The sequence below is a fragment of the Leptonotus elevatus genome, chromosome 2, assembly GCF_054856555.1.
Source record: "Leptonotus elevatus isolate MCC_2025b chromosome 2, RoL_Lele_1.0, whole genome shotgun sequence".
NCBI classification, from domain to species: domain Eukaryota; kingdom Metazoa; phylum Chordata; class Actinopteri; order Syngnathiformes; family Syngnathidae; genus Leptonotus; species Leptonotus elevatus.
In genome coordinates this window covers 2,786,871-2,801,752 of record NC_141240.1, presented here as the reverse complement: position 1 = coordinate 2,801,752, position 14,882 = coordinate 2,786,871, and the positions used below count along the sequence as shown (strand labels likewise).

At 41.6% G+C, this 14,882-nt stretch overlaps 1 protein-coding gene across 2 annotated transcripts; it reads right to left on the bottom strand.

Annotated features, from left to right (window-relative positions):
- Positions 1–47: 47 nt before the first annotated feature.
- LOC147178161 (uncharacterized) lies at positions 48–14,469 on the bottom strand. Of its 2 annotated transcripts, none has more exons than XM_086069328.1 (4): positions 14,414–14,469; positions 11,524–12,246; positions 5,610–5,725; positions 48–3,790 (listed from the first exon to the last, which is right to left on the bottom strand). In XM_086069328.1, the coding sequence occupies exon 4, from the start codon at positions 3,784–3,786 to the stop codon at positions 3,247–3,249; it is 540 nt and encodes a 179-aa protein (XP_085925454.1). In that variant the 5' UTR covers positions 3,787–3,790; positions 5,610–5,725; positions 11,524–12,246; positions 14,414–14,469; the 3' UTR covers positions 48–3,246. The 2 variants fall into 2 exon arrangements, with proteins under 2 accessions (XP_085925454.1, XP_085925455.1); XM_086069329.1 differs by lacking the exon at positions 14,414–14,469 and adding an exon at positions 13,788–13,902.
- Positions 14,470–14,882: the final 413 nt, after the last annotated feature.

The following is a 14,882-nucleotide window of genomic DNA, read 5'->3' as shown; positions in this document are numbered from 1 at the left end:
CCGCTCCCCCCACGACCCCTCCGATTTCTTGATCCCTACTTTCGTACATTTCCAAGGATCATTACTTTTTACGATTATCATTACTTCACATTTGATTCAAAACATCCAGGATTTGTAACTGCCAGGAAGGAAGCACGACTGCCATTTCAGTTGTTGAAAGACTTGAACAATGTGCCGCCTGCAGTATGTATCATTCCGTTGAGACCTTCAGGATTAGATGCAGCATGAGCAGATTTCTCAATTTTATGATGACTATGCTGTTGATATCACTTGCCATATGAAACGTCGTGAACTTTGAATAGTTCTTGATAATACTGTATGGTGGCCCTCGGGTTCCTCTTGTAATACAGTATTATCAAGAGCAATCAGCAGCCAGTGTCAGACGGTGGCGGGATTTTACTGAACATACAGCCACGCTATTGGTGTTCACGGCGAGTTAATGAGGAAGCTTCCCTTTCGCTAAGACATGAACGTATCAGTGAGTGAACGAGTCAGTGAGTGATTGAGTGAACGTATTGCCTTACCAGTGCAGTTGGTGAGCGTAGTCTTTCCATGATGAGAGATTCACGATTCACCAAGCTTTCATTGTCATGTGTTGCTCCAAGCTAACGACTAATGTGGAGCCCATCCACGTACTGGGGTCAAGCGCATGAGAGTGACAGTCTCTCGAGTCACCAGTACATGACGATGTGCCCCGCTCTGCAACAGCGGGGAGATGATGTTGGGGATATCTTTAACTGAAATTAATTATTACAATAAATAACATGTACATATGTAGACTACACCTAAATATTATTATCCTCTCTGTCTACTGTGGACATAGTCTACTGATAGTATTATTGTTCTTGTTTTTTTTTCTTTTGTTTTTTTGAACAAAAGTCTTTATTGACAACACAGGCTTTTACATCCTTTTTTCTTTTGTGTGCGTGCGAGTGTGTGTGTATTCGTTAGTTCACCAAAAACCTGTTAAAAAAAATCCCATACCGTTCACCTAAACCGAACACCGCCGTCAGGAGACCCGAGGAAGGACCAAAGAAAACAAAGGAAAGTGAAATCCAGCACCGACCAGACACCACCCACCGGGCCACCAACCAGAGTTCTTCACCAACCCCAGAAACATCTAAATTCCAACAAATCAGGGAGACCTCAAGAGACCAAAGGAGAGACTGAGGAAAAGAAGGAAGGACAAACGAAGCAGAGTGAGATCCAGACACCAGCCTCCACCGATTCAATGACCTGAGGAAGAAGATTGTGTCTGAGTTTCGATAGATGCTGGTGTGGTGGATCTGGCATGCATGAAAATCTCCACCAAAGAGGGGAGCCGTCGACCCCTGCCAGGACAGAGCAAGCGTAACACCTCAGGGCCCCCCAGGCCGCGGCAGCGCCAAAGGACGACCCCCGGGCCCCGCCAGGGCCACCGGCCGGAGAGCAAACCCAGGAGCAGGAGCGCCCCCCACCCCAAAAGTTTTTCAATAGCCACAATATCTTGTTATTCCTCATAAAAAAACGAAAACATTAAATTAAAAAAATAAAATAAAATAAAAACGGCAAACAATAATCATCTTGGCAGTCATGTCCCTAGTGGGACAAATCCAGCTACAATGTCAGATTCAGATGTGTTATCAACAGATCCCATCTCTTCTTGAATATGTCCATACTTCTATTTTGCAGTTATTTTCTTCGTCATGTATACTTTCAATGTCCTTTCTTTCCACTGGTTGACTGCAGAGGGTAATGTTTTATACCAACCGACAGTTATAATTTTTTTAGCCACCAACAAAAGAACTTTCAAAAGATAAACCTTATTTTTACTCATGCGAGCCAGGGGGGACAACCCAAAGATAAATATCTTTGGGTTCCATTCAATTTGGGTGTTTAATATAATGCAAAGTTCACTCCTAATTTCTTCCCAAAATGTTTTAAGTTTCGGACAATCCCAAAAAAATTGTGTGTGACCCCCAATTTGTCCACACTGTCTCCCACACATATCTGATTTTGTCTTATCAAATTTGGAAAAGATAAAAGGAGTTTTAAAAAAATCGAATGTTAACTTTCCATAGAAATTCTTTCCATGTTGGACTGTTGGTTAATGTGTGACCACTTTCACATATTTGTCTCCATACTTGGTCTTCTATCACTGTATTCATTTGTAATTCCCACTTTTCTTTTATCTCTAAGGTGTCCCCAGATATATCGGACTGTAACCATTTATACAAGTGAGATACAGCTCTGTCACATTTTGCCCCTTTAGCAAATACAATAAAGAAAGTTTCCAATGCTCTAGGTTGCACTTTAAGAAAGGACCACTCTTTATGGGACATCAGATAACCTTTCAGTTGTAAAAACCCACCAAGAGACCATTTAAATTTTATCATCATAGCTTCACATCAATTCTGCTCAAGGCTCTATACTTATAGCAAACAAAATCGGCGACAAGCAACAGCCCTGGTGTGTCCCTATTCCTAAAGGAAAACTTTCAGACATATATTCATTAACACATACTCTAGATGAGGGACTCATGTACAACACTTCAAACCACTTAAAACTTTCATCAAAACCCATTTCAGCCAGTACCAGTATCCAATCCACCCGATCAAATGCCTTCTCAGCGTCAAGGCTGAGAAGCATTACCGGGTGTGGACATTTCTTAGCTGTCGACATATTTAAGGTGCGCTTAATATTATTTACACCTAATCTCCCGGGTATGAATCCTGTCTGATCTGGGTTAATAATTTACCAACAATCTTCTGAAGTTTCCTAGCCAAAATTGCACTCAGTATTTTCACATTGTTACACAGCAAACTAATGAGCCTATATGAGGCACATTGAGTGGGATCTTTTCCGTCTTTATACATCAGAGATTATTGCCTCAGCCCATGTTTTAGGTGGGTCTTTAGAATTTAATGCAAGGTTAAATACCCTATGTAAAAGCGGAACAAGCTCTGCCTGGAAACATTTATACAATTCCCCCGGGAGCCCATCGATACCCGGTGTCTTATTTTTAAGGCTTCTTATAATAAATATAATTTCTTCCTTAGTAATAGTCTCCACTAAAACTTTAGCTGCATTCCCATCAAGTTTGGTAAGATTAATACGTTACAGAAACCGTTTAATCTTTATTAGATACCTGGTCTGAGTCATATAGTAGTATGTAGAACAAGCATTAGCTATTGCTCTGGGGTGTGAGACTATGTTCCTTGATTAAGGACGTAATTTTCTGGATTGTTCTATTTGCTTGTAATTTTCTTAGCTGAAATGCAAGTAACCTACTAGCCTTATTCCATTAATTCCCATAATATTTTTGATTAGCGCCGGAAGGGGAGCAGAGGACGTCCGCAGGGCGTGCGCCGCTGGACGGGGCGGCAGCAGCCGAGGCGAGGAGGCCCGAGGCGGCAGCAGCCGAGGCGAGGAGGCCCGGGGCGGCAGCGGCACAGGCGAGGAGGCCCGGGGCGGCAGCGGCACAGGCGAGGAGGCCCGGGGCGGCAGCGGCACAGGCGAGGAGGCCCGGGGCGGCAGCGGCACAGGCGAGGAGGCCCGGGGCGGCAGCGGCACAGGGGAGGAGGCCCGGGGCGGCAGCGGCACAGGCGAGGAGGCCCGGGGCAGCAGCGGCACAGGCGAGGAGGGCCGGGGCGGCAGGGGCACAGGCGAGGAGGCCGGGGACTTGAGGCTGCCGTGGAGCCGGGACGGGGACTTGAGGCTGCCGTGGAGCCGGGACGGGGACTTGAGGCTGCCGTGGAGCCGGGACGGGGACTTGAGGCTGCCGTGGAGCCGGGACTGGGACCACATCAGCCTGCAGCCATTGGGGTTGGGGAACACAGGAGACACGAGGGACCAAGGATACAGGAACTAAAGACTCAAAACTAGAAGAAACCTGACGCGGTGAGGACAAGGGAGAACGAGGTAAAGAGGACATTGGAGAACGAAATGACTTGGGGGCAAAATTGGAAGGACGTGACTTGGGGTGACAAGATCACAGGGAACGAGGTGAGGAAAATGGTCGGGTATGAAGTAATGTGGGGCCAGACTTGACTTGGTTACAGACTTACTATGTGTTGAAAGAGATACGGGGTTTTGTGGGTTGGAAGACGTGGGGTGACGTGACTTGAAAAAGGGGACTGCCATTTGTGAAGAGGATTTGTGACCTTTACTTGGGCGCGCGCGGCGGCCACCACGGTAGTGATGGGAATTCCGGCTCTTTTTAGGGAACCGGCTCTTTTGGTTCGGCTGCCAAATGGCTCTTTAGATTTTTTGTCGCTTAAATAAATATATTACCAACAACAATTTAAAATTATGCGCAATATGAATTACTAATGTGAAAAAATTGCACTATATCAAATGTTTGTTGTATAAAATACACTTTTATTTATAAACTCGACAGTTATAAAAAAAAGAAAATATTAAGTGCAAACAAATTAGATAGTGCAAAACAAACATTTAACTATTTACAAATGAACTTAAATAAGGTTTAACAATAACAATTTTCAAGTGAAACAACAGACAAACAGAATGCACAGCAAAATATAAATTAAAATGTGTAAAATAAAAATAAAATAAAAAATCTGCATCTAGAAAACAGTGTTCTTCAGTCTAGATTTACATTCAGAAATGCCAAGTGCCTCAACTTTGAGGGGCTGATCCTATTTCTTCTCTCTGTTAATATCTGTCCTGCTTTTGAGAAGATTCTTTCAGATGGGACTGAAGTGGCAACAATGCACAGTCTCCGTGCCATGACATGTGCAAGTCGTGGGTAAATGGAAGACCACCAGCTCAGTGGGTCTGCACTTCTCTGGAGAAGGCTCATTTATTTGCCTTTTTTCCTCCAATTGAACTAAAGGATGAGTAGTTCTCATGTGCCGGTGTAAATTGTTTGTAGAGCCTCCCCAATATGAAATTTTAGTCTTGCAGACTTTACACTCTGCCTTAGTTTTGTCAGTTGTTGTATTGAAATGTGTCCATATATTGCTGCGTTTTCTCTTGTCACTCATTTTTTAACTGTTTTTTTTTACCTTTCCGTTTATACAAGCGCTCTCCTCCTCTCTCTCGTCTCCTCCCTCCCGTTTGCGTTCGAGTGTGTGTGACTGCTTGCAGCGTGCTGTCGTGTGCCCCTCCCCCCTCTGCTGCTCAGCGCTGAGCGCAGACACAGAGACGTCACACACACACACATACTCACCAATCAAATGCGGCTTTAGAGAAAAAAAAAAGAGAGAGAAAAAAAAATGCGGCTCCCAGTCAGGAGCCGGCTCCCGTCGTTCACGTCAAAGATCCGGCTCTCAGAGCCGGTTCGTTCGTGACCGACACATCACTACACCACGGGGAGGTTAAACGGGTGCCCAAGTAAAGGTCACGTTGACCTGAGGGTGTGGGGATGGGTTCCTCAAAAGAAAAATGGGTCAAGACCTAAGAAGGACTAGAAAAACCAGGGAAATCAAACTCTGAATCAAAATCATCGGAGTCAGAGAGGAGATTAACCAAAACCGGGGCGTCTTCGATATCAGAAAGGTCAGAATCGGTAAAACAGATAAGGAGGTGACTCATGTGACACACAAGGAGGATTATAGGACATGTGAGGGGGGACAGAGACAGAGACAGAGGAAAAAAACAGAACCTACACGAAGAGGGAGGTGATGGTCGACAGGTTGAGGGCTAGCTGGGCGTCGCCATGTGCTTCCCGCTGGGTCCTTTCTTGGCCGATTAATTTTGTCACGGGGTAGTGGTGGTTGCGGACCTGGAAGCAGGGCAAGGAGGCAGAGGTGATGTAAAAAAAGGACTTTAACTATACAAAATAAAAGCGAACTCCAAATGGCAAGTGAAACAAAACGTGGGGGGAACAACAAGGCAAAAAAACTGGGAGGAAAACGACAATGAATCGACGCAGACAGAGGGAAGACAGGAGACTAAATACACACACACACTAATGACACAAGACACACCTGGGGCAAGACACAAGTGGCTGAGGGCACTGATTGGTTGACACGAGGAAGGGCAGGATTACACTTAACAAGACCAAGGGAGACACACAAGGAAAAACAGAACCCAAACATGACAGTATATAAGTAAATCATTCAAGTCTTGTCTGCACTTCTTCAGATCCTGCAAAACAGCATTGTTATTTGTTTTATCTGCTCTTCTAATTTTATTTGTTTGGCCCCGCATTCTTTTTTAAGTCTGGAACAAAGTGATATAATTTTGCCCCTTAATATAACCTTTGCTGTGTCCCATAAAACAGAGGGGGAAATCTCGTTATTGTCTTTAAAGTGAAGTTTCTTTTTCTTTTTTTTGGGTGAGAATGTGTATGTGCGTGCGTGCGTGCGTGCGTGCGTGCGTGCAAGTGTGTGTGTATTCGTTAGCTCACCAAAAACCTATTAGAAAAAATCCCATACCGTTCACCTAAACCGAACACCGCCGTCAGGAGACCCAAGGGGACCAAAGAAAACAAAGGAAAGTGAAATCCAGCACCGACCAGACACCACCCACCGGGCCACCAACCAGAGTTCTTCACCAACCCCAGAAACATCTAAATTCCAACAAATCCAAAAAATCAGGGAGACCAAAGGAGAGACTGAGGAAAGGAAGGAAGGACAAACGAAGCAGAGTGAGATCCACAGACACCAGCCTCCACCGATTCAATGACCTGAGGAAGAAGCAGATTGTGTCTGAGTTTCGATAGATGCTGGTGTGGTGGATGTGGCATGCATGAAAATCTCCACCAAAGAGGGGAGCCGTCGACCCCTGCCAGGACAGAGCAAGCGCAACACCTCAGGGCCCCCCAGGCCGCGGCAGCGCCAAAGGACGACCCCCGGGCCCCGCCAGGGCCACCGGCTGGAGAGCAAACCCAGGAGCAGGAGTGCCCCCCACCCCAACACGGCCCGCGCCCCCAACCCAACGCAGCAGGACGGGACACTGCAGGCCCCCCGCTCCCCCCACGACCCCCCGCCCCCCATCCACCCCCGCCATCCACCCTAACCCAGCCCCAGCCGCCCCCAGACACCCCCACAGGGCTTCACTTGGGCTTTTGTAATTTTTAGTGCCTTCCACCAGGCAGTCAGGGTGGCGGAAATCATTGGATTTTTAAAACAGTTATGTCGCTTAATCGATGTTGTAATAAAGAGTAAATCTAGAAGTCTGAGGTTATTACAATCCTTCTGTTCTAGTTCCAGCCAACAGTTAGTATCTCTGTTGGGTTGTGCCCATAAAATAATATATTGTAACTGGTTAGCTATATAGTAGTGCATAACATTTGGTGCCTCAAGACCTCCTTTGGATTTATTTTTCTGAAGAGTAGATAGACTAATCTTTGTTTTTGTTTTATTCCAGTAAAATTTTGTAACGGCTGAGTCCAACAACTGGAACCAGTTAGCCGTAGGTTTAAATGGAATCATTGAGAAAAAATAGTTTATTTTGGGTAAAACTTTCATTTTAATAGTGGCTATTCGTCCTATTAGAGAAATAGTAAGATTATTCCTGCGCTCCAAGTCACTATAAATGCTATCCAGAAGTGGAGTAAAGCTTAAATGAATTAAATCAGTTAATTTAGGTGAGATTTTTATGCCTAAGTATTTTAAATTACCTATAGGAAATGAGTAGTGTGGGTCCTGGCTTGCAGGGTTCCATGAATTTTCTGTAATAGGTAGAAGTGTTGATTTTGTCCAGTTAATAGAATAATCGGATAACTGTGAGAATTTAGTTATTAAGTTAAATACTTCCCCTAACGAAATAGCAGGCTTTTCTAAATAAAGTAAAATATCATCGGCATATAGATTAATTTTATGTTCTGTTACCCCAGAGTGAATTCCTTGAATCCTTCTTTCCTGGCGTATGGCTAATGCAAGCGGTTCAATAAATATTGCAAATAATAAAGGCGACAGCATCCCTGTCTTGTGCCTCTCTGTAGAGTAAAACTCTGAGATATAATCCCATTAGTAGTAACTATAGCTTTAGGAGAATCATATATATAGTGAAGAAATGACTTCCCAAAGCCAAATTTATTTAAAACAGCAAAGAGGAAGGACCAGTTAACTTTGTCAAAAGCTTTTTCTGCATCCAATGATATAATAACTGCCTTTTTATCATGCCGCTGTGACATGCTGATAAGGTTAAAGAGCCTCCTAATATTATTAGCAGAGTGACGCTCTTTAATAAAGCCTGTTTGGTCGCTATGAATGATTGTCGGGATTACTGTTTCTAATCTAGATGTGAAAGCCTTAGTGATAATTTTAATATCAGTGTTAATTAGTGAAATCGGACGGTAACTTGATGGAAGGGTGGGGTCTTTTTCTGGCTTTAATAAAAGTTTAATTGCTGCTGTATTCATGTGTGGGCGTATGTGACCATTAGTTTTAATTTCTGTTACTACTCTTAAGAATAGTGGAGCAAGCATTAGCCAGAAGTGCTTAAAAAATATAGCCGGATAACCATCCAGGCCAGGTGCTTTGCCATTTGGCATACTATCTAGAGCACTGTACAACTCGTTTATAGTAAGTGGTGCATCTAACATATCATTATATTCAGTAGTTAACTGAGGTATATTTAAGCTACTGAGGAATGCCTCAATATGCTCTGGGTTAGGCTTATTAGTTTCTGAGTTTAGGTTGTGATAATAGTTATAAAAAAATTGATTAATTTCTTCTGGTGATTGTGTACATTCACCAGTTGTCCCTTTAATAGCCGTTATAAGCGATTTTTCCCGATTGCGTTGAAGTTGGTTTGCAAGAAATTTACCTGATTTGTTATTATATTCAAAGTTGTTGTATCTCAATTGTTGTATTATAAACTCTGTCTTTTTAGTTAGCATATCGTCTAACTGTATTTTGTAAGTCAGTCCATATTTGGTTATTTGGGTTTATTGCGTACTCATCCGTCAGTTGTTTAATTTTATCTTCCAAGTCTTTTTCAAATTTTTGATCCTGTTTCATTTTATAAGATGAATATGATATAATTTTACCTCTAATTACTGATTTCCCAGCTTCCCAGAGAAGAGATGGAGATAGGTCTGGAGAGTCATTTATTTCCAAAAAGTCTGTACACTCTTTTCTTATAATTTTGTCAAATTCTGCGTCGTTTAGCAGTGACATGTTAAAACGCCATGTCGGTGGTGGTTTAAAGGTATAATCAACTTGTAGGGAAAGAGAGACTGGTGCATGGTCGCTAATAATAATAGGATGTATTTTTGTAACAGTTTTATCAGCAATAGAGTTAATTGTAAGAAAAAAATAAATTCTTGAAAAAGACCGGTGCACAGCGGAAAAGAAGATAAATTCCTTATTATTTGGGTTTTTAAGTCTCAAGCTGTCGACGAGGCCAAAGTCATCCATATATTCCCCTATTACTTTTGTAGATTGTAATCGCCTTATACATGTTGTTTTATTAGAACGATCTATTAATGGATTTAAGACTGTGTTAAAGTCTCCTCCAATAATAATAGTAGCGTTCGCTGCTAATTCAAACAGCTTAGAGAAAAATTCATGGAAAAAGGCCGGATCATCATTATTAGGGGCATATAAATTACCAAATGTATATATTTTATGAAATATAGTCACCTGAATAATAATGTATCGGCCCTCTGGGTCTGTTATTGTATTATTTAGAGTAAAGAGTAAATTTTTATGTATGAGTATACAGACTCCTCTTTGTCTACTGTTATAAGGGGCAGAGTACGCTTGACTAAAATTCTTATCAATAAGTAATTTTTCTTCAGATTTTTGTAGTTGGGTTTCTTGTAGGAGGCAAATATCTGCTTTTAATTTTAAGAGATGGTCTAAAGTTTTTATTCTTTTTGCCTGTGAGCGAGCGCCACAAACATTCCAGGAAACCAGAACTAATTGATGCATACAAACAATATAAACTCAGTCCTGTGTATATATCTGTATAGGCCATTTGCCACCACTGGCATGTTATAGGATAGAATCAAAGTGGTTAGGTGATTTATGTAATTTGTGTAAAATATGAGGTAACGTGTAAGTAAATATAACAGTGAAAAAACGAGTAGGAAGGTGAAAGTGAAGGAAATTAACAGGGGCTTAAACATAACAATACACCAGCAACCTAAGCAAGATTTTTTTGTTTAAATATACTTTAGATATAGTTTTGTATTAATATTATATTTATAATATAGCTTAAACAGAATGAGTATTCATATTTTTGGTTTTATAACCACATATACAGTATATGTATACATCTAATAATCAAACTAAGTTTAGTTTCACCAATGCCAATTAGAACAGCCAGGGAGTGGAATTGGGGTTCCGGAATAGTTGGCCATCGATATATAACTTATCAACGGCTATCGTAGTCCGTTTACCCTCCTGCCTATTTTGTTTCATTATAGGAAACAGTACCTTTCGCCGCTCATTGATCTCTCTCGGGAATTGATCATTCATTCCAAATGAGGTCCCTTTAAGCTCCCGTCCTTTACTTTTTACAAATTCTTTCTGTTTAAAATGCTCAAACTTGGCGATAATAGGACGGGGTTTGTTGCCAAGAAAGAGTTTCAATTCCTCCTTTATATGCTGAATAGCATCAGGGCTATTTAACAATGACACGTTCATCCGCCACAGTTTTAAGGGTTTATCCTAATCCAAATTCAGAGACATGACAACTGGCCCATGATCTGAGAGAGTTTGCGTTTCAATGTGGCAATCTTCCACCCTGTGGACATCCAGTCTGGAAATACAAAAAAAAGTATATTCTAGAGTGGCTTTTCTTTAAAAAAAGCGCGGGTCATCCTCATTAGGAGCATAAATATTCATAATTGTCAGAAATACACCTCCAATAGAACCTATCACAATTACCGACCATTTTTGTTTTTAAGTACTTTTTCTGATACAGACCCTAATGATCTATGGCGTATGGAATATAGCCACTCCTTTTTCATATGAGGCACTAAATATCTGTCCCACCCACTCTCGTTTTAATTTGGCATGTTCTACCTCATTTAAATGTATTTCTTGTAGAAGCCCAATTGAACAATTGAGTCGTTTTAACTGAGTCAAAACATTTTTCCTCTTTATAACATGGTTTAGAACAATGTTGTAACTTACTATTTTCAAAGAAGTCTTTTTCACCTACTAAAATTAAAATTTGTGATTCTTCTCTCTTAACATATCCATTACAGACCAAAATAAAATATAGAAGCCATTAGCCAAGAAAGAAAAAAACCACACAATTTCCCTGAATAATCTCCCAACCATTCAAACTCAAACAAGATATCAACCAAAAAACAGCAAAAATAGAACAAATTCTGGAAAAAAAGCAAACTCAGTAGTTTTAAAGAAAACTTCCGTGTGGGCACATAGTCGTGAGGTCTTATTTGTGACCCCAGAAAAGCCCGAATTTTTTACTGACTTGGGGAGAAGGCCTCCATTCTCATTGCCTTGTGCCCTCCATTAATTGTATTCACTTAAGAAGTCAGATCCTCCTCAAGCAGAAAAAAATTAAATCAACATGAATTCACCCAATTTTCTCTCAATATAATCTCAGTATATAAAATCAGTTTGTCCCACAAAGTCAATTCCAACGTTTCCTTACCAGAATATTTTCATTTGTCCGCTCGCCTCTATGCGTCCAACTTTTTCTTGAATCCTTCCCCTGGAGCCTCCAACTGCTTCTCTCCTCCTCTTGAAGACCAAGACTTGTGCCACATCAGATTTTTTATTTTGTCAGCCCAGCTCGTAGGGGGTTTGTAGACAGCCACGGAAAGGCCTCTCTTCACAATGTGAGTTGTAAAGGCACGTCTCTCCCTCGTAGAACACTATCAATGTGCCTGGAAACGGTGGCTGGAATCGAATGACTTTCTCCCGCAGCGCCCTCTTTGCCTCCGTGTATTCCCGGCGCTTCCTCAACGTCTCCGGGGGCGTAGTCGTGGTCAACAAAGACTCTCCTCTCATTGTGCAGAAACCCCTTTTTGCGCCATACATTCTGCAGGATCTCCTCTTTCATTTTACTACTGGCAAATTTCACTATTACCAACCTAAGGGGAGACTCTGCGGGTGGTTTTGGGCCCAGCGTACGGTGCGCCCATTCAATTTTGAGATCGGTGGTAGATGGCAAATCCAGCTTCTCTTTAAGCAAGTGTTCCACAAATGTTGCCATCGACGCGGACTTGATCTCGGCCCTTTCCTCAATTCTGTGAATTCTTATGTTGTCCCGTTTCGCTCGTCCCTCTTGATCAGTTAGCTTCTCTTCCAACTTAGCTTGTAGCTTTGGCAGCTCCCTCGTTGCTTCTTCGAGCCCCTGCACTCTTTCCTCCGTCTGAAATACACATTTCGGCATCATCAATTCTGTTGTTAGTTGTTTTAATTTCTTCCTTTATTTCGCTTAGAGTGTTCGCATTTTCACGGCGGAACGCTCTCAATTCCTGTAGTATCGTCTGCAGATCTGCAGAGGCTACATTAGCGGCTGTCCGTGTCACTTGCGGAGAAACCATCTCCGTCAGAATGAGTGGTTTCGACCCGTGGGATCAACTTTTTGTTTGATTTGGGCATGTCACTGGTGTAATAGTCATGCTGTCTCTGGTAGAATGTGTCAGTTGTTCATTTTTATGCTGTATAATGTGCTGATATTGTTTACGTTTTGATTTCTATTTGGTTGTTTTGTGGCATTTTTGGAATGTGGGAGGAAACCAGAGTACCCGGAGAAAACCTACGCAAGCATGGTGAGAACATGCAAACTCCACCCAGGAAGGCCGAAGCACTCACGTCCTCTGCACTGGGAGGCGGACGTGCTAACCAGTCATCCACCGTGCCGCCAGACTTAGAACCAAAATTATTTATTTATTATATATTCATGATATGTGTAAAGCTTATTGAAATTTGTTTTGTTTGCAGATGATACAAATATTTTGGTTTCTATTGAGAAAATGCAACATATTCGGGACTAATTACATCAGAATTCCAAAAAGTAAAAATATGGTTTGACAAAAACAAGTTACCAATAAATGTAAATAAGACAGAACTAATCCTATTTGGAAATGTCAAGCAAGTGTACTAACTGAAGATGCACATAAAGAGATATTCGAGGACACCAAATTCTTTGAGGTAATTGTTGACCGTAAAATCGGCTGGAAACCTCACATAAAATATGGTATATCAAATCTATATTCTCCAAAAGAATTTCTATTCTGGCTAGAGAGAAAAAAAAATTCAACAAGAAATTATTTATTACTCGCTTGTGTTACAGTATTTAAACTATTGTTCAGAGGTTTGGGGAAACACTTATAACAATTCATTACAGCCTCTGTTTGTACTGCAGTAAAGAGCAATGAAAGCAACCCACAATGTCATATAACTTCACCAGACAAAAGCACTGTTCCTCTGTTCTAAATGTTTAAAATTATTTGATCTTGATCTCTTCTAAAACTATACAACTAATCTATAAAGCAAAACAATCTACTACGGGTTAATATTGAAAATGTGTTTTCAGAAAGCGAGGGTGGCTCTAATCTAAACGGGAGATAAAGAATTGATGAATGGATGGATGTCTAACAGGAAGCACTTCTGCTCTTCATGCTTTCGCGCATAGATAAAAGTTTAAAACTTTCTACTCTTTTCAAACATGTATGTCTAATTACTACCATTGACTGGGTTGACAACTGCCTTATTTATTTGTTTTGTTGCTTCAATTGAAGTTTTGTTTCTATTTGCTTGAATTGTTTTTTCCCTTTAATTTTTTCACAAGTGTAGCCGACTTATGATTTAAAAAAATTCCCATGCCATTATTTTATACATGATCGAAAATAAACTTCTAAAACAAAACAAAGGTTACTTTGGAGAGATGTAGGTTAAAGTGCAAACCTGGTTTGAGATTGAAAAGCATTTCTATGAAATTAATGCTTTTATGGTCATTCGTCTTCCGCTAGTCGCCAAACTAGTTGAGGCTCAGGATGATACAGTAATGCTTTTATTATTTATTCCATGGGAAGAGGTAGTAGTAAACACCAGTGTTTCTCAACCCTGGTCCTTGGGGCATACTATCCAGCCTGTTTTCCATACCTCCCTATTCCCAACGCAGGTGAGGATTATTATCAGGCTTCTCCAGAGCTGTAATTGGAATCACCTGCTTTGGGAATAGGGAGACATGGAACACAAGCTGGATAGTGAGCCCCGAAGACCAGGGTTGAGAAACACTGGTATACACAATTGAGTTGTCAAAACATAGCACGCACGCACACACAGAGTCCACATTGTTGGTTTTGTTGTGTGTGAAAAGTGGGGATTTGGGAGACAGGGGGAGTGGCCTTGGAGAAGGGCTACCGTTGTCATGACAATGATCACAGGGTCGCCGTGGCGAGCGAGTTTGTGGTAGAGACAGGAAGCCATGCACTGGGGCCTCCTTTGCACACACGCACACGCACGCACAAACACACACACACAAACTGCTCGTTTTAGCGATGACGTGATCAAACTGATAAAACCTTTACCTTCATCGCTGGCTCTGCCTTTTCTCTCCACCGTCCTGTCACAGCACCAACGAAAGTGTCCGCTTGTTTGTCACCATGTGTATGTACGCACGCGTTTGTGCATTTCTCTGTGTGTGTATTTTAAACGTGAGAAAGTTCCAGTCAGACGTGACTGGAGAAGAGAGGGTAACCAAAACGGACCCGCAGACGCCCCCTGGTGATCAAGTTACCAACAAATTTGTCAACAAACTTCAAGCACTTCACCCTGGTGTTTTCCAATCTTAACTGAGCCAAGGAACCTATTTTAAACAAGACAAATATCATGAGACACCACAAAATAAAAATGTCACAAAGAGTAAGATTACTGAAATAATGATGTCTTACAGTTAACTCTTTGACTGCCAATCATTTTCAGAAAAGAGGATGTGTGGGTGCCAGCTGACTATTGTGTTTGGACTATGGAAACACAGATACTACCAAATGAAAGATT

Excerpts from the sequence above, each read along its gene's own strand:
- LOC147178161 (XM_086069328.1), bottom strand. The coding sequence starts at position 3,786 with ATGTGGTCCCAGTCCCGGCTCCACGGCAGCCTCAAGTCCCCGTCCCGG.